General features: G+C 40.4%; 1 protein-coding gene across 1 annotated transcript in view; it reads right to left on the bottom strand.

Moving 5' to 3' along the window:
* Positions 1-26,239, bottom strand: part of LOC126260409 (CAD protein) — a 543,685-nt gene that overhangs the window by 51,199 nt on the left and 466,247 nt on the right. Inside the window, exons 21-24 of the mRNA XM_049957741.1 lie at positions 18,207-18,458; positions 10,481-10,645; positions 7,525-7,686; positions 4,711-4,882 (exon numbers count right to left, since the gene is read on the bottom strand). Coding sequence (XP_049813698.1) covers positions 4,711-4,882; positions 7,525-7,686; positions 10,481-10,645; positions 18,207-18,458 — 751 coding nt within the window. The remainder of the gene's footprint in view (positions 1-4,710; positions 4,883-7,524; positions 7,687-10,480; positions 10,646-18,206; positions 18,459-26,239) is intronic.

Raw genomic sequence — 26,239 nt, 5'->3', positions numbered from 1 at the left:
AGGCTGCTGCCCCTCTTCAGGAACCACACGTTTGTCTGGTCTCTCAACAGATACCCCTCCATTGTGGTTGCACCTACGGTACGGCTATCTGTATCGTTGAGGCACGCAAGCCTCCCCACCAACGGCAAGGTCCATGGTTCAAGGGGGTTGATGGAAATATGTCTGCTAATTGTTCCACTGCACCGATGGAACCAGACATTGGCACATTTCTGGAAATCACAGCAAAGTTGGGTCCATCTGATGAGTACCTTCAAAGTGTTATCATCAAACTGCTTGAAACTTAGGTCAAACGGTGCAATTGTCCTCCACCTGCTGTCTTTCCTTACTCATATGCCCATACTTCACAGACTGGCATACTGAGGAATAATTCTTGGTGAACTCCGCTAGAGACCAAGAGGCAATGTCTACCATGTTCCAATCTTCAGCTTCTAAGGAGGTTATCTTATACAGATGAAGTTGTAAAAGCTCCCTGCCTAACATATCCAGCCTGTGGAGTGTATCTTGAACCCCATCAAGTCATATGCTCGTCTGACTATTTATTATGTTAGAGATGGCCAGATACAAACCCAGATGCTTCTTCAGGTATGTGAATATGATGTTGCGACCACATGTAGTAAGCATTGCTTCACGCAGTGGAGAATGGCAAAACAGAGGCACACCGGCGATTGGGGCGCTGCCAAGTAAGCACGCACAGATAGCCTTGCTGACAGCAGCAGTCTACCAACAGACTGACGCAAGGACACACACAGACTGAGCGCCGAGTGAAGCCTGGAGAGTGCTGAGTAAGGGGAAGTGAAGCCAGCACGCTAAGTTACGCTGCAATATACTGCGGGAGTAATAACAAAAAGCTACCACGCGGGTAAAAAACGTCCTCCTGCCAGATATATATACTGGAGCACAGGCAGCAACAGACAGAAGCCATTAGGAAGCAGTTCGGATCTGAGGATGGATGTGGTCCGTGTCCGAATGTTCAGTCTTCATAGGTGACAATTCCAGAAGTCTGTTCCAGCTCGCAGGAGTCATCGGTTCACCGCCAGATGTCAACTTCAGCTCTGGAGGTCATGTCAGCTGGCCCCACAGCGCGTGGTCCGTCCATGACGGGACCTCGCGGACATCGTGACTGACGGCTTCCCAGCTGCAGGTGCAGCAGGCATCGGCAGCTGACTTCTTGGAGATGTGGCTCCGTGGGTGTGCCGTACTGGGGCGCCGGGCGGCGACAAGTTCATCTCAACCACATGGCATCCTGGCTTCAGCGGAGCACTTGTGGCCTGAGGCTCCCGAGTGCGATCAGCAGTGCACGTGGCACACATTGTCGGAGAATCTACACAGCAGCAGCCAGGCGGAAGGATTTGCAGGGCTGGGCAGCGACAACGAGGGAGAAATTGTAAAGAAAGTTCAATAAATAATTGTAAAACTCCACGCCATCTCAGTCTTTGGTGCAGCCACTGTGTCTGCCGCTAACAAGAACTACAGAAGTCGTAACAGATATCTTTGTGATCAGGCCTTAGTTAGGGGTAGGTTCAAAGAGTTTCTGGAACATCTGAACTCATGCCGACCAAATATTGAGTTCATCATGGAAATGGGAAAGGATGGCCAGTTGCCTCCTCCTCCTCCTCCTCTTGCCATCAGTCTTCTGGCTGGTTTGATGCAGCCCACCACAAATTATTATCCTGTGCCAACCTCTTCATCTCAGAGTAGCACTTGCACCTCAAGTCCTCAGTTATTTGCTGGAGATATTCCAATCTCCATTTTTCTCCTCAGGTTTTGCCCTCTACAGTTCCCTCTAGTATAATGGTGGTTTGAAAAGTTCTTGGAATCACCATGAAAGGTCAGCGCCAGCGCAACGAGTTGTTCATGTGATATTCATTAGACTGTTGCCTGTAAACACGTGCCGCATCAGTGCTCTTGGAAGATAGCTGTGTCAGCGGCTCGGCTCTGTTGTTGTTCCTGCAAAACGATTTGCAAAGGTGGGGGAATCTTGTCATTGATATTCTTTCACCTTGAATTTCAGTTCCACTCCTGAACCTTTCTTTTGTTTCCATCATTGCTTCTGTGATGTACAGATTGAACAACAGGGGGTAAGGCTACATCCCTATCTTACACCTTTTTCAATGTGAGTGTTTGGCCGTCACTCTTATTATTCCCTCTTGGCTCTTATACATTTGTACATTAGCTGTCTCTTCCTGTAGCTTACCTCTGTTTTTCTCAGAATTTCAAACACGCTGCGCTATTTTACATTCTCGAATGCTTTTTCCAGATAGACAAATCCTATGAACGCATCTTGATTTTTCTTTATTCTTGCTTCCATTATCAACCGTGACATCAGAATTGCCTCTCTGCTGCCTTTATCTCTTTTAAAGCCAAACAGGTTGTCATCTAGCACATCCTCAATTTTCTTTTCCATTTTTCTGTGTATTATTCTTGTCAGCAACTGGGATGCATGAGCTGTGAAACTGATGGTGCTATAATTCTTGCACTTATTAGCTCTTGCAGCCTTGGGTGGATGATATTTTTCCAAAAGTCAGATGGTATGTTACCAGACTCATACGTTCCGCACACCAAAGTGAACTGTCATTTTATTGCCACTTCCCCCTATGATTTTAGAAATTCTGATTGTATGTTATTTATTCCTTCTGTCTTATTTGATCTCAAGTCCTCCAAAGTTCTTTTAAATTCTGATTCTAATACTGGATATCCCCTATCTCTTCCATTTCTCTTTTTGTCACATCAGACAAATCGTCCCCCTCATAGAGGCCTTAAATGTACTCTTTCCACCTATCGATATCTCCACTGCATTTAACAGTGGAATTCCCGTTACACTTTTAATGTTACTACCCATGCTTCTAAACCTACACAGATGATTTATACCTGGAAGCCAGCAGCTGTCTCCATCCAGTCCAGCAGAATAGAAGAACTGAGTTCTGAAGTCATTGGTCCACAGGGCATACACCTTGTCAGACCTAGGTAGTCTGGCAGTAGAACAGAGCATCTACAATCAGTGTTCTGCAAGAATGGATACATGGGCAAACAGATTCAGAAGGCCCTTCAACCAGCCACTTGACCACAAAATCTAAAAGAGCATGATGAGGCAAAGACTGTGGCATACCTGTCCTATGCAGAGTCTATTTCTGCAAAAAATCAGTAGGATTCTCAGGGAGTGTAACATATTGTGTGTTCTGACCACCTACCGAAATAAGAGGGCTATGGGAATATGTGAAAGACAACCTGGAGTACGAAAACCCAGAATTTATAATGTACTTCTCCAATGTTGCATGTTGTACATGGAGCGTGTACATTAGATGCAAAGAACAAAGGAGGCATAGTGGACTAAGACGGGCAACTGAATCAGCCATTGCTGAACACTGTCTGGAGCACTATTCCATGAACTATGATCGAATGAGGGTGCTGGCACAGACCTTGAGATAATGGGGCTTTGTTATAGGAGATTCTGTAGGGATAAAGGTGGCAGAAAATCTCTTGAGTCAGGACACTTTGTGACAATTCAGCAGAGCCTGAGATACCACACTGGAGATGCTGAAAACGCAAGGGGGGCACTACTATAATCCCACAAAAAGAGGTACGGAGGGTGTGGACATGGGAAACAGATCCCAGACAGAGCACCAGGTACGACGGTCCGAAGGTTGAACATTGCAGGGTGCTTCTAGTGTGAGCAGACCTCAGACAGAATGCTTGAAGGTGAAGACTATAGGTAGAAATACTGGACCTGTTCCACTTGACAAGCAGTCTCAGGTAGCACCTGATGTAGATAATGAGTCACACTGTCTAAGTACTGTGCAGGAATGACGCTGATACCCGGCAAAATACCTGACACCTCAAAATGTCAAAGGACCACCAGGAAAGCCTGAAGAATTATGAATTATATGATGCATTTCAATTGCTTCTTCATTCCTCCTGCTTGTTATATATTATGCTATTTCTATGCGATGAACTAAAAAACAACAGAGGTAATAAAAGCAACCACTAACTGTACAGTTGAAGCAGTGAATGATTGCTCATCACATAAGCAAGACTAAAATCATTGCTAATTGTTTAGACAAAGTTCTTACTCTGAATTTATATCTATAAACAAATAGTAAATTAAACTGATAAAAGTGTTAAAATGAGTGACTTAACTGTTCACTCAGTGTTGAAATTAAATGGCGAATGGTTACACTCTTTTCAGTGTTTGTGTTTCTTACAGAAGTTTGCAGTATCAAAACAACTTAGTAGAAAGTTGCAATTAGCAGAAGCTGCACAAAAAGACACTACATAATCACCAACCCTGCCACAGAAGGTAAGATTGGTGAGAGGATACAACAAATACAAGTGGTACGAAATAATTTATTAGATCTGACAAAAAGAGATTACAAGGAACTTTGCACCACTACCTCTCCTCCCCTTGCTCGCCAAACATTGGCTGCGAAAATTTTTTCCACCACCATGATTCAAAATGGTTTACCCCTGGGGCGATTGTCTCCACACGAGCATGCATCAGTGACCTCGGCCACAGAGGTAGACAAACTAATAATTATAAAATTTAGTAATAAAGTGTTTTCTCATTCTGAAATTATCATTACTCATCAGTTACTAGACATTTATGTAACTGTAATATTAACGAACAAAAGCAACTCAATGTAACTAATGTGTACTGTTGTCACTTGAATTTCAAATCGTTTCTTTAATCAGTATGGGTAATAACTGAACACTAACCATGGTCTGTAGCAAAAACATCAATTATGTCTATGTTATCCCACAGTGCCTGCTGATCTTCTTCAGTACCAAGAACTGGTCTTACACTTCCTTTCCCAGCTCCTAATCTTTCACCATCTTTCTGTGTCAGGAACAGGTGATGTGGACAGACTTCACATGTAACCGGCAGACCCTGTGAGAGTACACAAAGAAAACATTATTTTTCGGAATTTTCCCTTCATGGTCTGGAATTGCAAGAAAATTATCACACACCACAACTTAAACAGAGAGAGAGAGAGAGAGAGAGAGAGAGAGAGAGAGAGAGAGAGAGAGATAGAGAGAGATTGACTTGCTTTAGGGGGGGAAAAGATCATCTGCCAATTTAAAACACTCTCTTGCTCAAATATTTTAATTTTGTGACCATTTCTGACGTTATCCGTCATGTCAGTATAGTGAATAACACCACATATAACATCCAAAATCATTATTTATTTATTTATTTATTTATTTACACGTCAAGTTCCGTACGACCAAATTGAAGAGCAAATCTCCAAGGTCATGGAATGTGCCAGTACATGAAATTACAACATAGAAGTAGTAACAAATAAAAATAAATGTTCACGAAGCTGAAAAAAGTCAGTCCGTAGCTTTAAGTAAACGCTATCAGCAATACAATAAGAATCAGCTTAAGTTTTCAAGGAACCCCTCGACAGAATAGAAGGAGTGACCCCATGAGGAAACTCTTCAGTTTCGATTTGAAAGCACATGGGTTACTGCTAAAATTTTTGAATTTGAGTGGCAGCTTATTGAAAATGGATGCAGTAGTATACTGCACACTTTTTTGCACAAGAGTTAAGGAATACCAATCCAAATGCAGGTTTGATTTCTGACGAGTGTTAATCAAGTGAAAGCTGCTAATTCTTGGGAATAAACTAATATTGGTAACAAGAAACGACAATAAGGAATATACATATTGAGAGGCCAATGTCAAAATACCCAGACTCGTGAATACAGGTCGACAAGAGGTTCGTGAATTCACACCACTTATTGCCCGTTTCCTTGTAGAATGGGAAGACTTGCCTCAAAATATAATACCACACGACTTAAGTGAATGACAATAAGCAAAGTAGACTAATTTTCGAGTTGAAGTATCACTCACTTTTGATACCGTTCAAATAGAAAAAAAAAAAAATGGCAGTATTAAGTCTTTCTATGACAGCTTAGTATCTATCTGAACACCTAGAAACTTGAACTGTTCAGTTTCACTAATCATATGCCCGTTCTGTGAAATTATAACATCAGGTTTTGTTGAATTGTGTGTTGGAAACTGTAAAAACTGAGTTTTACTGTGATTTAACGTTACTTTATTTTCTACAAGTCATGAACTGAGGTCATGTACTGCACTATTTGAAACTGAGTCAATGTTGCACACAACATCCTTTACTATCAAGTTAGTGTCATCAGCAAACAGAAATATTTTAGAGTTACCCGTAATACTAGAGGGCATATCATTTATATAAATAAGGAACAGGAGCGGTCCCAACACTGATCCCTGGGGCACCCCCCACTTGACAGTATCCCACTCAGATCCCACATCACAGCCGTTGTCAACACTGTGAATACTGACCTTTTGCTTCCTGTTACTAAAGTAAGAGGTGAACCAATTGTGAGCTACTCCCGGTATTCCGTAATGGTCCAACTTCTGGAGCAATATTTTGTGATCAACACAATCAAATGCCTTAGTTAAATAAAAAAATATGCAAAGTGTTCGAAACTTTGTTTAGCCCATCCAGTACCTCACAGAGAAAAGAGAATATAGCATTTTCAGTTGTTAAATGACTTCTAAAGCCGAACTGTACATTTGATAGCAAATCTTATGATATAAAATGATCAATTATCCTTACATACACAGCCTTTTCAATAACTTTTGCAAACAATGATGGCATACAAATAGGTCTAAAATTATCTACAATATCCCTTTCTCCCTCATGCCTTAATCTTCTTACCTTCATACTGTCTATCCCTGATAATCATTAAATACACAGTGCTAACTATTAACAAGATAATCACTGTAATACTGATGTTACGTGAGAACTATTACTAACAAATGATCATGTTCCTGAATGATGTCTACAGAGAAAGGGATGTCAAATTCTCTAATACAATCAAGATGACGATGCCTCTGTCAGCAATCTGGTCTTTCAGATGATGCCATAAATTAGTTAGAAGTTCCATCTTGGTGCAAAATTCTATCTAATACACACTTAAAAGACTTAACACTTAGTTAGGGGTACTGTCATATGAAGACATCGAAATATCTTGAAACATGTGTGTGTGAACACTGCATTTGTAAGCTGATCAATATTGAATACAACCCCAATGTGCTGTTACACCAGAAAAAAGACTTAATTCAGTGTTTGGGCAGTAGTTACCATACATAACATAGAATGTAAACTCAGGCCGACCTTTGTCTCTATGCACTTATCGGTCATCCTCGATCATGAAGAATGCTGTGCTAAGGGCACTTATTTATAATGCTCACATGCAGCCAGACAAAATGTTTTCAAAGAAGACTGTAGCATCTGTGCATGCTTCTCTATTAAAATGTATGAGTACAGAGGGAAGTGTGTACCTGTGCACTTTGAACAATGGGAGCCTGAGTCTTATACAGCAAACCATGCTAATGACATTAATGGACTACAAAAAAACTATGTAGTGTCAAACAAAAGTCATCAACAAACAAATGACATTTATACTTAACTCTCATGAATAAACAACTACCTACAAATACTCTCTAAATTAATGTGACATTCCTTTTTTCAGCTGACATCTCACCTTCTCTTTAGCAGCTCTTATAATCTCGATCTCTTCCTTCCGAGCAACATGGCAGATATGAATAGGTCTGCTGTGGAGTGTGGCCAATAGTAGTACTGCAGCAGTTGTCTGACTCTCAGCATGAACACACAAAGGAGATGTTTTTGGCCAACTGTCAAAATGCTGCAATCACGAAAGAGAGTATCAAATGCTGTAATTATAAATTTGAACCACACCAGTTTATTTGGTAAAAATCAGTAAAAGCAAAAGAATATTGGATGAAAAAGCAATGTGAGGAAAAAGAACAATTAGAAAAGCAAGGAAAAATAGATGAAATGTACAGAGCTGCAAGCAGTATAACAACACACAGACGGTGAAATATTAGCAAGTAAGGAATGCTAAACAAGCAGGGAAAGGTGATGAAGGACACTGAAGAGAACAAAGATGTATGTAAGACTTACACAGATCTAAATGATCCTACAGCTGATCATGAAGGACTAGTCTTACAGGATGAACAATAACTGAGTGCCATTAACAGAAAAATGGGAGGTGGAGAAAGTGCTCTAGGATCTTACAGAAAAGAAAGTGATGTGTTGAGAGCAACTACTGTCTGAGGCATTAAAAGCCTTAGGGAATGATGCTATAACAAGAATTACAATCTGATAAATGGAATATATGGGACAGGTATCTGGCCTGAAGCTTTTCTTAAGGCCATATGGTTCCCTTACCAAAGAAATGCAATATCAGTCAATGCGAAGATTATAGGAGAATCAAAAATATAGGAGAATTACTTTTATGTTCCACATTACCAAGTATGTGACCAGAGCAGTGCTGAGAACAGAAAGGAATACAGAGGAGAATATGGAAGAAGATCTGTTCAGATTTAAGAAATGAAGAGGGACAGATTTGCAATTGGGTGTCTGAGGATGATGACAGAAACATTTTTGTTAAGTCAATTGAGAAATGTATGTATGTTTTGTTGACTGGGAAAAAGCATTTGACAGATCTGTCTGGCACATGCTGTTGAAGATTCTGAAACATACTGGTATAGACTGGAAGGGTAGAAAGTTGATATAGCAACTCTTCAAATAGAAGAAGATGAGACTGAAGAGGTGTGAGACAAGGTTTCTGCATGCCACCAGCACTGCTGAATATATATCCTGCAAAGCTAATCAATAAGGCCTCGGAAAGATAAAAATGACTTTTAGTAGTAGGAGAAAGAACAAAAATCATCAAATACACTGATGATACCACTGTGTTTCAGGCACAGGAAGAGCTATAGGTAATGATGGATAATATTTTAAGTGTGGGCAAAAAGTTTGGAATGGAACTGAAGACCAGCCAGATCAAAATTATAAGAATCAGAAAAGAAGGTGACATGATTAATATATCACTAAATGGAATGGTATTACAACAGGTTCGGTCATTCCATTATTTGGGAAGCTCAGTAACATGCAGCAGAAGCGAGACACACAATCTGCAAGAGAAAAAGAGCTTTCACAATAGTGAAAGGTTTGCTGACAGTCATAAGCATCCCCATTACATTTAGAAGAGAGTTGCCAAATGTTTTGAGTGGAGTGTGGTGACTTGTGGTTCTGAAATGTGGACAGTCAGACAAAGAGAACAAAAATATTTAGAAAGTTTTGAAGTTTGGTTATGGAGAAAGTTAAATGGATCGAGCGAATGAGAAATGAGGAGTTGCTGAGCAAGGTAGGAGAGGAAAGGAACTTTACTGAGGATTATACAAAAGAGGAAACCATCTTGGATGGGACATGTATTACATAGTAATTGTGTACTACAGAGTATCATGGAGTGAAAAGTAGAAGGAAGAAGAAGGAGAGGAAGGAGGAGGTTTGGAATGCTAGCAGATGTGAAGAGTGGAAGAAGTTGAAGCAAATGAAGGAGGAAGCTCTGGACAGAAAGATATACAGGACATCCAGTTGATACCTGTCTCAGGACAGATTTGCTGAGAGAAGAGAAGAAAGTCAGTGACATGGAAAATCTAGTTATAAACACTATCTTAATCTGTAAAGAGAACATACTGACAAAAGCGGATGATTACATCTCTGCAGACTCCTTTCGCAAAAAAAGGGAGATATCCACAGGCAGTAAATGTAATCAAACAATTAGTTAAAATTTCTGTGCATAAGTATTACATGTCTCATGTGAGAGCTGTTTCAAGATGAACACACCGTTTGTAAGCCTAACTTCTTGATCTAATAAATATAAACAGAAATCAACCACACTTGTGATTATAAATAGAAGTAGATCAATTTTGGGCCACAAATTCAAACTACTACAGTAAATTAAGCAGTAAAGCAACCAGCCACTTTTGGGTGTTTTTATTTGTACCAGTACACATTGTAGGCTTTTGTCCATCTTGACTTAATTAGTGTAATATATATTTACATCTTAAATTAGCACATTGCTTGTAAATGTGGAAAATTAGAGAAACAATAAGCAGAATAAAACACCAGCTGCAGCATTCATTAAATGATGCACTAATTAAAATTTTAACTATGTACTATTCCAATTTAAGGAAAGATGGGCAAAAGCTCAAAATGCATATTGGTGTAAATAGACATACATAAAAAGCCATTGGTTACTGTATTTATAAAGTAGTACAATCCACAGCCACAGAGCTGAACAACCAAAAAAATGGATAAATTTAAATTAATCCTTCTATGTATGTTATTTAGATATTTCCACTTTTACAGTACGTAGAGATTAGTGTTTAAATATTTCACACAACACAATATCTTCTTCATTCCTCTCATTCTTTTCAGTGACTACTTAATGTTCGTGCACATTTACAGCATGCAACTTAAACTATATGACATACTAATGAATTTTATATTACCAACTTTCAACAAGTGCAAACGGTATAAAGAAAAGATTTACTGTTGCATGGAGCATGATACTATCGTTTAATTTTTAACCTTTTACCCTACACGTTGCTGATAAATAGAAAATTTACCTTAATCCAAACACTGAGGTCTTTCAAAGTTAGGGTTGTGTAAGTCTCATTCAGGTACATCTTCAGTCCAGCTGCTGAAGGAGCGAGCTCTGGTATGAGGCTATAGTTGTCCGATGAAGCACCGATGAATAATCCGTAGTCACAACGAGCTCCTGCACTTGCCAACTATAAGAAAAGAAAATTAGTGACAAAAAAGGCTATGGTTTGATGTAACCACCATCTAAAAAGCATGTATAATTTTCCTTTGGTTTTACAGACTGATGTGAACATCCTGTCACAAATGCTTCTAATCTGGTATGTATTTCTCTCAAGCCAAATTTACTTCATTATAACAAGCCAGTTTATGAGGTTTTCAGTTGAAATGTTCAAATTATTTCAGTCCTTTCAATGGATGACCATGTATCATACACTATGAAACATCTCTGACCATCAACTCATCACTATAGTGACACTGCTAAGTCTACCTCCATTTTCTTGCTTTAAGTAAATTCACAAGGGAGGAAATTTATAGCAGTCATCAACTGAAAGATAGGTATGATCATCATAGTGCTTTATGAGGCATGGACCTGTTGGGGGTGGTATGTCATTGTTTTCTTCTAACATTTGAAATGACTAGTTACGGTTTATCGGATGGTAAGTCTCACCTGCCTTGTGGTTCTGGGTAACTTATGAACTGTACCCCTTTCTCTAAACCTCTGGAGTCCTTTTCCTTGAACTCTTCCCTTCCCCTTCAACTCTTCTGCCAGAAGAAGAAGCTACTGGTTCTGAAAGCTTGAAAAAGTTAAACACTGTGTGTGTGTGTGTGTGTGTGTGTGTGTGTGTGTGTGTGTGTGTGTGTTATATGAATTTAAGGAATGGAAGTACGCAAAAAATTTGCTGACTCTCTAATGTTTTCATCATTAACATCAGCAAATACATTCAGAGCAACTGTTTCTCAATTACACTCCCATTCAAGTCCTATCAGTGTACACAAGCAGTAATTTTGTACATTCAGCCTTTTTCTTAGTATTATTCCCATTAGGCTCTCTTGTTGTCTGGGTCACATGGCACAGATTGTTAATGCAATGGACGATAATTAAGACTGGAGTCCAATGTCTTTTTTTCTTTATCCAGGTTTCAGTTTTCTGTTTTTCCTCTACATGGATGGGTGCAAATAACATTTTAGAAAGGACATGGCAAATTTTGTCCCTGATCCTTTGTGCTTTGTCTGTAATGAGTATGTCCCAAGTGGGACATTACACCACAATTTTCCTTCAGTTGTAAATTGCCCTATACAGAATGTTTTTTTTCTGAGGCGCATGCTATATCATTTACAGATAACTAATCAATAATGTGGGGATTCTATTTGAATTCCTTTAATTAATGCCTCTCTTCTGGGCTTAATTATGAAGCTTTCATTATTAGCAAAAAGAAATTGGAGGGACTGATGACCTCGCAATTTGGTCCCCTCCCCTAAAACCCACAACCAACCAGAACTGGACTAAATATCAAACTCTGTGGAACACAGTATTCAACACTCATGATAAAAACAGCTTGTGCATTGTATCAAGAATCTGCTTCCTGTGACGTCTATGTCAAGTTCAGATTGTGCATTTTATTCCAGAAATGTCTTATCAAACTGCAAGTAAAATTTTTGCTTAGGTTCCAATAATCAGCTGAATGACTTAAGCCATGGCCTACAATATTAGAAACAGAGCAGTTATTTTATATATAGACATCTCTCTAGGTAAATTTCTGTTTCACTTTTTTTTCGAGCACATAATTATAATTTTGTTCTGTGAAACTTCATTCATTCTGTACCCTCACAAAGCATCTGTTGCTTGGAGCAACAGAACTCTTATCAGAATACAAAGTTTATCTGGAAAATAACGCCCATTTTATGTAGCATGGGAAGTAACGGCTCAACTGAACAGTCACTATGGCCTCTCTTACGGCAGGTCAGTATGTTTATAACGGCAAGAGCAAATATATCACATTACTTTTTGTTTTTCTACAGGCACCATTTAAAACCATTGCTGGAATTGAAAAGCCTGCAAAATATGAAATCTTTTATCGAATGGAGTTTATAGTGGTAAAAGAATCTCTAAGCTGTTGACATTTGTCACAGAATTTGTGCTGTACATGGATCAATTGCAATTAGTGAAGGTGCTGTGCATGAATGGTGTTGTTTAAAAGTGGCAGAATGAATGTTTATAGGAGATGTATCTGCAGAAAATTAAAAATTAATAAACAGCAAAAAACAGCATTATAAAATACATCCGCAGGACAATTTTCCACAGATTTCTCTAGTGCTTTGCACGGGATCATGACTAAACAGATATGCTAGCAAAATTTGTGTACTTGCTGGGTACCAAGACCTGTTTCTGATTAATACAAAACTCAGATGATGACTGCTTCTCTGTAATTTCTTTTTGTCACAAAGAGATTGGAGAAGGTTTACTGAACAAAACTGTGACTGGTAAAAAGACATACATTTCCTATGTTAATTTTGAGACAAATAAGTGCTAACTGTTTGGCATTGTACTGCTTCAACCGACAACCTAAATAATCACACTAAACTGTGAGCAATAAAGGTTATGACTATAGTTTCTTGGTCCAATAATGGACTCATCTTCATGCATTTTATGGAATATGGTAGGATAATCAATTTGAACAGCTACTTTGAGTCATCAAATCATCATTCTTCTTACAGGTTTGATGAAGACAACCACAAATTCCTCTCCTGTGCCAACCTTGATCTCAGAGTAGCCTACGTTGTCCTAATTTTCAACATTCACCACATCTGAAATTCTTCGATTCTCTTCTGTCCCGATTTTCCCACAGTCCAACTTTCACTACCATACAGTGCTGTGCTCCAAACTTACATTCTCAAAAATTTCTTCCTTAAATTAAGGCCTATGTTTGATATTAGTAGACTTCTTTTGGCCAGGAATCCCCTTTTAGCCAGTACTAGTCTGCTTTTAATGTCGTCCTTGCTTTGTCTGTCATTGGTTATTTTGATGCCTAGGTAGTAGAATTTCTTAATTTCATCTACATTGTGACCATCAATTCTGATGTTAAGTTTATTGCTGTTCTCATTTCTGCTACTGATCATTACTTTGTCTTTCTTTGATTTACTCTCAATTCATATTCTATACTCATTAGACTGTCCACACCATTCAGCAGATCATTTAATTCTATCTTCACTTTCACTAGGGATTGCAATGTCATCAGCAAATCGTATCACTGATATCCTTTCACCTTGAATTTTAATTCCACTCCCTAACCTTTCTTTTGTTTCCATCATAACTTCTTTGATGTATAGATTGAACAGTAGGGGCGAAAGACTGCATCCCTGTTTTACATGTTTTTTAATCCGAGTACTTTGTTCTTGTTCTTCCACTCTTATTATTCCCCCTTGGCTCTTGTCCATGATGTATACTAACCATCTCTCTCTAAAGCTTACCCTATTATTCCCAGAACTGTGACCATCTTGCACCACGACATTGTCAAATGCTTTTTGCAGGCCAACAAATCCTATGAACATGTCTTGAAACGTGTATGAAAATTAGTAAAACTGGGAACAACAATTCAAAACAAGTAACAGTTTTTTTGTGCCACTAGTGTCTCGTTTTTACATTTGAAAGGTAGTTCACACCTAGACGAATGATCCTCCCTTTGGACTGAGACAACAATTCTTGGATTTGTCAAATTGCTCTAGAAGTTTACAACTTGTTCCATGTGACTTCAACCTCTTCATGCACACAAAAAAGTGGCTTGCTTCGCAATGCTTTCAACCCTGGCAAACTACTTCACTATGCTGACATGGGCTGATTGCAATCTCAGGTGACATAATTTTATGCAGGGAGAATTTCTCCAATTTTTAATAGACATGGATCCAGGGTTTGGTTCTGGGGATGATCACATTTTGTTACAGTAAAAACCCCTCGCTCCCAATCTAGCTTGCCATTTCTAACACTTTTAATGAGCAAAAACATGCCTATAATTGTAACAACGACAACAACAACAACAACAACAACAACAACAAAGTAGTCTGAAAAACATTTATCTGAAAATTAAAGAATGATAATTGTTAAGCATTTCATTTACAAATTGAAAAAAACACACACAACTTTGGCAACATCATCATAATTTACATGATATAAAATTGAAGTGTGCATAGATCATTATCAGTATTTCTCTTAGCAATGCAATTCTTCAAACAGGTCTGCACTCTATTGCAGACACCTACCTACATTCACGAAATCAGTCTCTCTGTCACTTTAGCTGAAGTGGAGGGTGTTTCACTTTCTATCTTGCCTTAACTTCTTATTGTTTGCGGAACTCGCAAAAAGAATCAAGTTTGCTGTCAGCACCAGCAAGCACTGTTAGTTAGCCTGTGAATTATTGCCTTTACTCAGTTGGAATGTTCCTGCTGGTGGTCAGAACTGAAGTCCATCCACATGGACAAGAAACTGAAAAGAATACTGATTGATGAAAAAATACAACTTTTTATGGGGAGGGGGTGCTTTAATAATCATGAAACCCCCTTGCCCTCACCCATCACCCACATCATCTAGGATCACATCTGTTACGACATGTCAAATAATTAAAGTAACTGAATTTTTATTATGTCATAAAATAATTGTGTGTTCCAAAAAAATCATTCATGCAGGATAATCACTCAGATATACTATCATTCGACTGCCAGATGAACTCCAGTATGAAGGACACTGAAGTAGGCATACCTAGTGTTCAAGAGCAGCCAAAAAACTTGAAAACAAAGAAGATGCGAGGGGCAGGTGGAACACCAATTTGGTATCAATAGATTACTTTCCACCACTGGTATTTTATTCTCACCCAGCAGGCAGTCCCAAGTGATTGAAAAAAAGTTTGGGTGACTACCATATGCATGGGTAAAGGAACAGACCAGCAAAATTACCGACTAAGAATCTTAACATTGGTCTACTGCAGAACTTCTGGGCATATTGTAAGTTCAAATATAACATGTTTCCTTGAGAGAGAAAAGTTTATGTTCACAAATGAACAAAGATTCAGAAAGCATCACTCGTGTGAAACTCAGCGTGCCCTCTTCTCGCAGGAAATACTGTGAATACAGATGATGGGCATCATGCAGATTCCATATTCGTAGATTTACGGAAAGCATTTGACACGCTGCAGAATTAACGAACAAAGGTCTGAGCATATGAAATTGTTTCTCAGAGATTCAAGTGGCTGTAATATCCTTAAGTAATAAAGTCCAGCACCCTGTCCTGGATGGTGCGTGTTTATCAGAGATAAGGCTATCATCAGTTGTGCTCAGGGAAGTGTTACAGGACTGCTCTTGTTCTCTCCATATATATAAACAATGTGACGGAGTGAGCAGCAAACTGCAACTGCTGATGACAATGCAGTGTACTGGAAAGTGTAATCTTTGAGAGACTGTGGGAGGATGCAGGATAACTTTCATAGAATTTCTATTTAGTGGGATAACCAAAACTTGATTTCATTGTGGAAAAGACGAAGTTTATGTAGATGGGTAGGAAAAACAACAACATAATGTTTGAATACACTACTGGTGGTACGCTGCCTGATCAGTCATGTCAAATATTGAGCTGTAGTGCTGCAAAGCAACACGAAATAGAATGAGGACATGAGGTCTGTTGTAGGAAAGGTGAATAGAAGACATCAGTTTACGGCGAGAACTCTAGGAAAATATAGGTGATTTATAATGAAGACCGTGTGCTTTTCACAGAACACAACTGACAAAATTTAGGTAACTAGCATTTATGGCAGACTGCAGGATTATGCTGCTGCCACCAACATACATCTCATGTAATGACTGAAGAAAAGAGAAATCAGGGCTCATACAGACGCATACGAACCATCATTTTTCCCTTGCTCGAATTTCAAGTAGAACGGAAAAGGGAATGACTAGTAGTGGTAGCCTCAATAATGGAGACGTGATACAATTGTAGCGGGTGATCAAAAACTCAGTATAAATTTGAAAACTTAATAAACCACAGAATAATGTAGATAGAGAGGTAAACAAAGTTCACAAACTGTCCGACATATGGCGCTGGACAGCAAAACTTCAGTGACTGCACATCACAATCGTGTATAAAAGGAGCTGTAATGAGAGAGAGAGAGAGAGAGAGAGAGAGAGAGAGAGAGAGAGAGAGAGAGAGAATCAGATGCACCAGCAGTCGCAGCATGTTGGCATTACCTGAAAAGGCCCTTTTAGTGAAGGTGTATTATCAGAATGGGGAATGTGCTAGTTCAGCGTTACGATCCTATTGCCATAGGAAGGGGATTCGAACGGGTAAAGGTCCGTTGACAAATGCAGCTGTGGAGAGAATGATTTCAAAGTTCGAAGCCATGGGTTGTTTAGACGATAGACCCCATAGTGGCCGACCGAGCACAAGGCGTAATGCTGCTGAGACAGTTCAGGAAGAAATGGAGACTGTAGCAGGTTGTTCTATGCACGGGGAAGTCAGCGCTCATGCAGTCGCACGTCGCACCGGCATTCCATACACTACTGTTTGGTTGGCACTGAGGTGTACCCTCCAATGGTATCCATACAAAGTCCATCGTCGTCATGAACTGTTACCTGGTGATTTAGTGAAGCGGAGGGCATTTGTGGTGTGGGCGTTTCAAAAGATGGCAGTAGATGACGATTGGTTGAGTAACGTTTTGTGGACCGATGAAGCTCATTTCACGCTCCGAGGGTCTGTCAACGCCCAGAACTGCAGAATTTGGGCTACCGAAAATCCTAGAACTGTCGTGGAAACTCCATTGCACGATGAGAAAGTCACGGTATGGGTTGGATTTACCACCTCTACTGTTATCGGGCCTTTTTTCTTCGAGGAAATACGTTATTCTGGTGTTGTAACTGCTACCGTGACGGGTGAGAGGTACGCCGATATGTTACAGAATCGCATAAACCCCAGCCTGGCTGATAAACACCTGCTCGAATGTACGATGTTTATGCAGGATGGCGCTCCTCACCATATTGCTAGACGCGTGAAATATCTCTTGCGTGCGTCGTTTGGTGATGATCGTGTGCTCAGCCACCACTGTCATAATGCTTGGCCTCCCAGGTCCCCAGACCTCAGCCCGTGCGATTATTGGCTTTGAGGTTTCCTGAAGTCGCAAGTGTATCGCGAGTGACCGACATCTCTAGGGATGCTGAAAGACAACATCCGACGCCAATGCCTCACCATAACTCCGGACATGCTTTACAGTGATGTTCACAACATTATTCCTCGACTACAGCTATTGTTGAGGAATGATGGTGGACATATTGAGCATTTCTTGTAAAGAACATCATCTTTGCTTTGTCTTACTTTATTATGCTAATTATTGCTACTCTGCTCAGATGAAGCGCCATCTGTCGGGCATTTTTTGAACGTCTGTATTTTTTTGGTTCTAATAAAACCCCATTTCATTCCAAGCATGTGTGTCAATTTGTACCCCTCTATCTACATTATTCCGTGATTTATTCAGTTTTCAAATTTATACTGACTTTTTGATCACCCGGTATATTTTCAAGATTTTTCGAATAATATTGCTTGAACTATACTGATGTTTTTAGGCAGAAGGTTACTTTACACGTTGCCCTCGTAAAATAAACTGCGGAAAACGGGTTTTATTGGAACATGGCGAAAAATGGAGGGGGGGGGGTGGATAAATAAGTAAAATGCAGTGTTCAGTTATGACCACTGTAATAGGCAGGCAGCAGACTCACCTCCTTGACGAGCGTGAACGTGTGGTGGTCGGTGATGGCAGGGTTGGTGTTGGGCATGGCCATGATCATGGTGACGCCGCCGGCGAGCGCGGCCGCCGTGCCCGACGAGAAGTCCTCCTTGTGCGTGGCGCCCGGCTCGCGAACGTGCACGTGCACGTCGATGAAGCCGGGCAGGCGCACCATGTGCCGCGAAGTCATGCAGTCCGTGTGCGTCTTCATGGGCGGCGCCGCGCGCCCGATCCTCCGCATCGCCTGCACCGACAACACGAGAGGGTAAGCGGCGGGGCTCCCAGGCCCGGGCGGCGTCGAGTCAGCGGCATTCCGCGTCCCTCGATAACGCTGCACTCTACTGCTCCACCAACATTAAAGCCCATCTGCTACAGCGTCAAAATCCTTTCCAGGTGCACATAAAAGAAGGCGATGAAAAATGTTTACTTTCCCCGAGCATAGTCTTTGCAGTGATATGGTGTAATTTTCTGTGTGAGGGGGGAGGGGGAATTAAGCTCCCAACAAAAACTGTTTTATAGCACAAAAAAGGACTGCAGGGGCCACAGAATCTCTAACATCAAAAAACTCTTGCAAACCTTTACGCAGAAAACTGCAAATTCTTCCACTGTCTTCGATATATTCTACAAGTCATATTATTCATCAGTAAAATCCTAAATGAAACAGCTTGCTGTTACAAATGGAAGTATGCATTCCCACAACACAAGGAAAAGCAGAAACACTGAAGTTGCAGTCAAAAATTTAAGCTACTTATAACTTATGGTCGAACAGAAATGGCTCACTTTCTAAATAAAAACATAGCTCTGTAAAATATATGTAAACATACTGCAGAAGTGAAATGACTGATGACACGTATAAAATTTATTACCTGCACTATCAAACTAAAGGATTTTTTTATTGAAAACCTTGCGTTTTGGTAATTAAGAGTTAATCAGTGACACAAAAAGGAGCTAATTAATTTTATTGTTAGACTGTAGGAGTATTGCATGTAGAGAAATATCCGATAGGAGTTGCCGGCTTTGTCAAGTGATGAAGCAAATGAAATGAAATGTCGTACCGCCGTATTGCAAGTCTTCATGGTTGACGCCACTTTGGCGACTTGCGTGTCAATAATAATGGAACTGATTATGAAGGGCACAAAACTCCCACTTCCCTGCCGGGAATCGAACCCGGGCCCCTTGCGTGGTAGACGGTAACGCTACCGCTGCGCTACGGAGGCGGACACAGTGATAAAGGAAACAAGCGGCAAACACCGTAAACAATATGGCTACTGTAACACTACATCCACATTTATACTCTGCAAACCTGTGTGAAGCGCACGGCAGAGGCTACGTCCAATTGTATCAGTTACTAGAGTGTTTTTCCGCTCCAATCACGTATGAAGCGGGGGAAGAATGATTGTTTAAAGTCATCTGTGCCGGCAGTAATTTCTCTAATCTTATCCTCATGATTCCTATTAAGCGACACGTAAGGAGTTTCAGTATATTTCTAGAGTCATCATTTAAAACCTGTTCTTGAAACTTTGTTAATGGATTTTCTCGAGATAGTTTACGTCAGTGTTCAAGAGTCTTCCAGTTCAGTTTCTTCAGTATTTCTGTGACACTTTCCCACCCATCAAACAAACCTGCGACAATTCATACTGCCCTTCTCCATATACGTTCAATATCCCGTTTAGTCCTACCTGGTACGGGTACCACACACTTGAGCAATATTCTAGAACCGGCAGCACGAGTGTTTTGTAAGCAATCTCCTTTGTAGACTAATTGCACTTCCCCAGTATTCTACCAATAAACCGATGTCTACCACCTGCTTTACCCACGACTGAACTTAATGTGATCATTCCATTTCACATCCATTCAAAGTGTTACATCTAGGTATTTGTATTAGTCATGGTTCAAATGGCTCTGAGTACTATGAGACTTAATTTCTGAGGTCATCAGTCCCCTAGAACTTAGAACTACTTAAACCTAACTAATCTAAGGACGTCACTCACACCCATGCCCGAGGCAGGATTCGAACCAGCGGCCACGGGTTCCAGACTGTAGCGCCTAGAACCGCTCGGCCGCTCCGGCCGGCTTTGTATTAGTCAGCAGATTCCAACAGTGACTCCTTAATATTAATGTCATAGGATACTATGTTTTTTTCTTCGTTTTGTGAAATGCACAGTTTTACAATTTTGGACATTTAAATAAGTTTCCAATCTTGGCAGCACTTTGAAATCTTTTCAAGATGTCACTCAATATTTATGCAGCCGCTTTCACACAGTATTTCATTACAGATAACTGCATCATCTGCAAAAGGCCTAAGGTTACTATTAATATTGTCTGCAAGCTGATTAATATACAACATGAATAGCAAGGGTCCCAACACACTTCCCTGGGGCACACCCGAAGTTCCTTCTACATCCGACGACGATTCTCCATCCAAGATAAATGCCATGTTCTCCGTACCAAATAGTCCTCAATCCAGTCACAATTTTCACTTGCTGCCCCATATGATCGTACTTTTGACAAGAAGCGTAGGTGAGGTACTGAGTCAAGTTCTTTTCGGAAATCAAGAAATAGTGCAACTACCTGACTGCCTTGATTCAAAGCTTTTGGTATGTCATGTGAGAAAAGTGCGAGTTGGGTTTCACATGATCGATGTTTTCGAAATCCATGCTGATTTTGCCGGCCAGTGTGGCCGAGCGATTCTAGGCGCTTCAGTCCGGAACCGCGCTGCTGCTACGGTCGCAGGTTCGAATCCTGCCTCGGGCATGGATGTGTGTGATGTCCTTAGGTTAGTTAGCTTTAAGTGTTTCTAAGTGACTGATGACCTCAGATGTTAAGTCCCATAGTGCTCAGAACCATTTGAACCATGCTGATTTTCATGGAGGTCATTCTGTCCTAGATACTTCATTATGTTGGAGCTCAGAATATGTTCTAAGATTCTACAACAAATCTATGTCAAGGATATTGGACGAGAGTTTTGTGTATTACTTCTACTACCCTTCTTCTAGATGGGTGTGACCTGTGCTCTTTTCCAAGAACAGGACATGGTTTTTTGTTCGAGGCATTTACGATAGATTATAGTTATAAGAAGAAGTTATAAGAACTCAGCCGCAAATTCAGTATAGAATCTGTTGGGGTTTCCATTGCGCCCAAGAGCTTTGTTCAACTTAAACAATTTCAGCAGTTTTTCTCTTGACAGCCAAACGCGTTTATACCTATTATGCAGTAATCTCTGTTTCCTTAGAAGTTTCTTTACAGTGACTATATACCATATGGAGGGCCCCTCCCATTATGAACTACTCTGAACGTGATACATACCTGTCCAGTGTATGATCAACTGTTCTTTTAAACTTGAGCCATAGTTCCTCTACATGTTCCTGTCCTGTGCTGAAAGTTTCAGGTTCCTCATTGAGATATGACACTACTGATTTTTTTATTTAGTTTATCATTCTGCTTGTTTTAGTTGTCCTTTGTACTTTGATAATCACTGTTGCCACAAGCGCTTCATTGTCATTGATACCAGTTTAGACGTGGACATCCTCAAAGAGGGCAGGTCTGTTTGTTGCCATTCGACCCAATATACTTTCACCATGAGTGGGGTTCCGAACAACCTGTTCTAGGTAATTTTCAGATAAAGCATTCAGTTATATTTCACAGGATGCCATTTCACGCTCACCACCAACCAAACAGTAATTTTCCCAATTAATTGTTGGATGATTAGAGTCTCCACCGATGACTACAATACGATTGAGGATCTTACGTACAGGTGAATTGAGGTTTTCTCAGACGTTTTCGGTTACATCAAGAGATGAGTCTGGTGGGCGATCGAAGGAGCCAATCATTTTATGCCCATTCCTAACACTCCAATTTCGATCACTGTGGATTTCACTTTCTTGTCTACTGCGACAAATACACCACCTCTATTTCCTGTTTGCCTGTCCTTTCGATATACACTTAAGGTTTCCCCCAAAATCTCAATGCTACCAATTTCACGTACCAACCACCTTTCTGTACCTAGTATTACGTGAGCTTCATTGCTTTTCAGGAGCACTTCAAACTCTGGCACTTTGTTGCGAACGCTTCGGCAGTTTAGCATTAGGATTTTAAAACTCTTGTTAGACTGATACTTCTTGGTTGCCTAAAGCTATCGTTATCTGGAAAGGACGGAAGTCGCCTAATCTAAAAAACCCTTGTGTGCACCCCACACACAGTCAGCTATCTGAGTAGCAGCCTCCGATGTGTATTGCACACCTGATCTGTTTAGGAGGACCCCACAGTGCTCAACCTTATGGCGCAAGTCCAGGAAGTCGCAGCCTAGCTTGTCACAGAACCTTCGATGTCTCTGGTTCAGTTCTTCCATCGATTGAGAACCAAAGGGCCACGATCAATTCTGGGAACAATGCCGCAAATTATGAGGGGTTCGTTGAAAAGCGTTCGATAGTGTAAAATGGTGCAAGGTGTTCGAAATTCTGAGAAAAGTAGAGGTAAGCTATAAGGAGAGACAGTTAATATACAATATGTGTAAGAGCCAAGAGGGAATAATAAGAGTGGACGACCAAGCACTCGGATTAAAAAGGGTGTAAGACAGGGATGGAGTCTTTCCCCCATACTGTTTAATCTGTACATCGAAGCAGCAATGATGGAAACAAAAGAAAGGTTTTGGAGTGGAATTAAAATTCAAGGTGAAAGAATATCAATGTTACGATTCGCTGATGACTTTGCTATCCTGAGTCAGAGTAAAGAAGAATTACATGACATGCTGAATGCAATGAACAGTGTAATGAGTACAGAATATGGATCGAGAGTAAATCGACAGAGCCTGTGAAGGCGTCTTGATTTTTCTTCAGTCTTCCTTCCATTATCAACCACAACATCAGAATTACCTCTCTGCTGCCTTAATCATTTCTAAAGCCAAACTGATGGTCATGTAGCGCATCATCAATTTTCTTTTCCATTCTTCTGTATATTATTCTTGTCAGCAACTTTGATGCATGAGCTGTGAAGCAGATAGTGCGATAATTCTCGCATTTGTCACCTCTTGCGAATTGTGTGGATGATATTTTTCAGAAAGTCAGATGGTATGACGCAAGACTCAAATTCTACACACCAACGTAAATAGTCGCTTTGTTGCCACTTCCCCCAGTGATTTTAAAAATTCTGATGGAATGTTATCCATCCCTTCTGCCTTATTTGATCTTAAGTCCTCCAAAGATATTTTAAATTTGATTCTAATATTGAATCCCCTATCTCTTCTAAATCGAATACTGTTTCTTCTTCTATCACATCTGACAAATCTTCCTCCTCATAGATACTTTCAATGTATTCATTCCACCTATGCGCTCTCCCCTCAGCATTTAACAGTGGAATTCCCATTAAATGAAGCAACAAGTTTACTGTTACCAGTCACGGTGACTGGTAACTCTTAATGTTACCACCCTTGCTTTTAATGCCGCCGAACGTTTTGACTTTACTGTATGCCTGTCTGCTCGTCCGACAATCATTTCTTTTTCGATTTCTTCACATTTTTCATTCAGCCATTTCGTCTTAGCTTCCCTGCACTTCCTATTTATTTTATTCCTCAGCGAAACGTATTTCTGTGTTCCTGAGTCCCCGGAACATTTTCGTACTTCCTCCTTTCATTGACAACTCAAGAATTTCTTCTGTTATCCATGGTTTCCTCGCAGTTACTTTTCTTTGTACTTATGTTTTTTTCCTCCAACTTCTGTGATGGCCCTTTTCAGAGATGTCAATTCCTCTTCAACTGTACTGCCAACTCAGCTATTTCTTATTGCTGCATCTATAGCCTTAGAGAACTTCAAGTGTACCTTGTCACTTCTTAGTACTTCAGTATCCCACTTTTTGCGTATTGCTTCTTTCTGACTAATGCCCTAAACTTCAGCCTACTCTTCATCACTACTATATTGTGATCTGAGTCTATATCTGCTCCTGGGTACGCCTTACAATCCAGTATCTGATTTCGGAATCTGTCTAACAATGATGTAATCTAACTGAAATCTTCCCGTACCACCCGACCGTTTCCAAGTATAACTCCTCCTCTTGTGATTCTTGAACAGAGTATTCGCTGTTACTAGCTGAAATTTATTACGGAACTCAATTAGTCTTTCTCCTCTCTCATTCCTTGTCCTAAGTCCATATTCTCCTGTAACCTTTTCTTCTACTCCTTCCCCTACAAATGCGTTCTAGTCTCCCATGACTATTAGATTATCGTCTCCCTTTACGTACTGTGCAACCCTTTCAATATCCTCCTCACACACTTACCCTATCTCTTCATCTTCAGCTTGCGACATCGGCATGTAGACCTGGTTTTCTGTCGATTCTGATAAGAACAACACTATCACTGAACTGTTTACAGTAACACACACTCTGCCCTACCTTCCTGTTCATAAAGAATCCTACTTCCGCTATACCATTTTCTGCTGCTGTTCATATTACCCTATACTCATCTGATCAGAAATCCTTGTCTTCTTTCCATTTCACTTCACTTACCGCTACTACATCTAGATTGAGCGTTTGCATTTCCGTTTTCAGATTTCCTAGTTCCCCTACCACGTTCTGGCTTCTGACATTACACGCCCCGAATTGTAGAACGTTATCCTTTCGTTGATTCTCCAATCTCTCTCTCATGGTCACCTCACCTTTGGTAGTCCCCTCCCGGAGATCCAAATGGGTGACTACTCCGAAATCTTTAGCCAATGGAGATATAATGATGACGCTTTTTCAATCACAGGTCACATGTCCTGTGGATGCACGCTACCGGTATTTAATGCAGTGGTTTCCATCGGCTTCGGAATCCTCATGCACTTGATCATTGTTGTCCGCCTTTAGGGGCAGTTTCCCACCTCTAGGACAAGAGTGTGTCCTAAACCTCTGCCCGCTCGTTCGCAGAATGAAGGTGACTTCTTAGGGCGGAATAATTTTATTAAAAAGTGAAATTTGCCAAACTGTCTGATCGTCTACGCGGGCCTTAAGGCAGATCGTTCAAAATATGGTGTAATACGATAGTTCTGCTAAAATAAAGAGAATAGTAGGGAAATTACGAGAACGGAGAACCAGATCTATGGTCGTAAAAGCAACTCGCAAGCCCTGTTGGGTAAATTTAGAGTCAGAGGAAGGTCGTGCGAACTTCTGCTGCCTCCCCTGTGTATCTCTAGTACGGATCACAAGAAAATAATGTGCTAGTTCTGATTTTCCTTCGTGTCAGTAAGTTCACAAGATTTAAAGTTGAACGGTAGAAAGCTCAGAAGAATGCCTGCGAGAGGTAAGGCAGTGAGCCTGAAAAATAATGCTTTACCAATAGACTGTTTTGTCAGCCTTGATTTGCATTGTTCGTCGATTATGGTTTTCATTTACAGCTCCAATGACAAAGGGGAAAATTCTAGTCGAAGGTGAATGCTGAGATCACATGCACACTAAAAGCAAGAAATGGACGAGGAAATCTAACCACTGGATAGGTTTTAACAGAATAAAGCGAAACACGTATAGTAACGAAAAAATACATTTCAGTAGTTGCATGCCAGTACCAGTATTTACAAATTATTGATACAGCACTTACTGATACCACGTACGCAAATGGAGGATTTGATCAACCTTACATCGAAAACATCAGTGCAAAGAACATGGGAGATGATTTGATACATTTAATTCAGAAAAACCTCTTGAAGTCAGTCATAGTCACGTTCTTTACTCACGAAAATGTTTTTAAAATACCGCGCACTATCCTGTCGAGACCACGGCAATCGCCTATTAGTCACATTCCTACCGCGCGCTATCTTTTCAGCCACGGGCGATATCTTAAAAGAGAGAAAGAGATAAAGACAGGCACCTATAGAACAGTGTGTTCGTAATTCCCCACCGAACGAACATTAATTTACTGAATGTATCTTGCGGAAAATCGATCAACCTGGTAACAATGAAGGCAACGAGCCGCAATCTAACGACACGGTGGGTACGTGAAGCTATTTTCGAGACACTACTACGAATTTCTTATCAGATGCGTGAGCAGTTATCTGTTAACGG

The sequence above is a fragment of the Schistocerca nitens genome, chromosome 1 (genome assembly GCF_023898315.1).
Source record: "Schistocerca nitens isolate TAMUIC-IGC-003100 chromosome 1, iqSchNite1.1, whole genome shotgun sequence".
Taxonomy (NCBI): Eukaryota; Metazoa; Arthropoda; class Insecta; order Orthoptera; family Acrididae; genus Schistocerca; species Schistocerca nitens.
The sequence above is the reverse complement of the archived record's forward strand: the minus strand, read 5'-3'. Positions and strand labels throughout refer to the sequence as shown.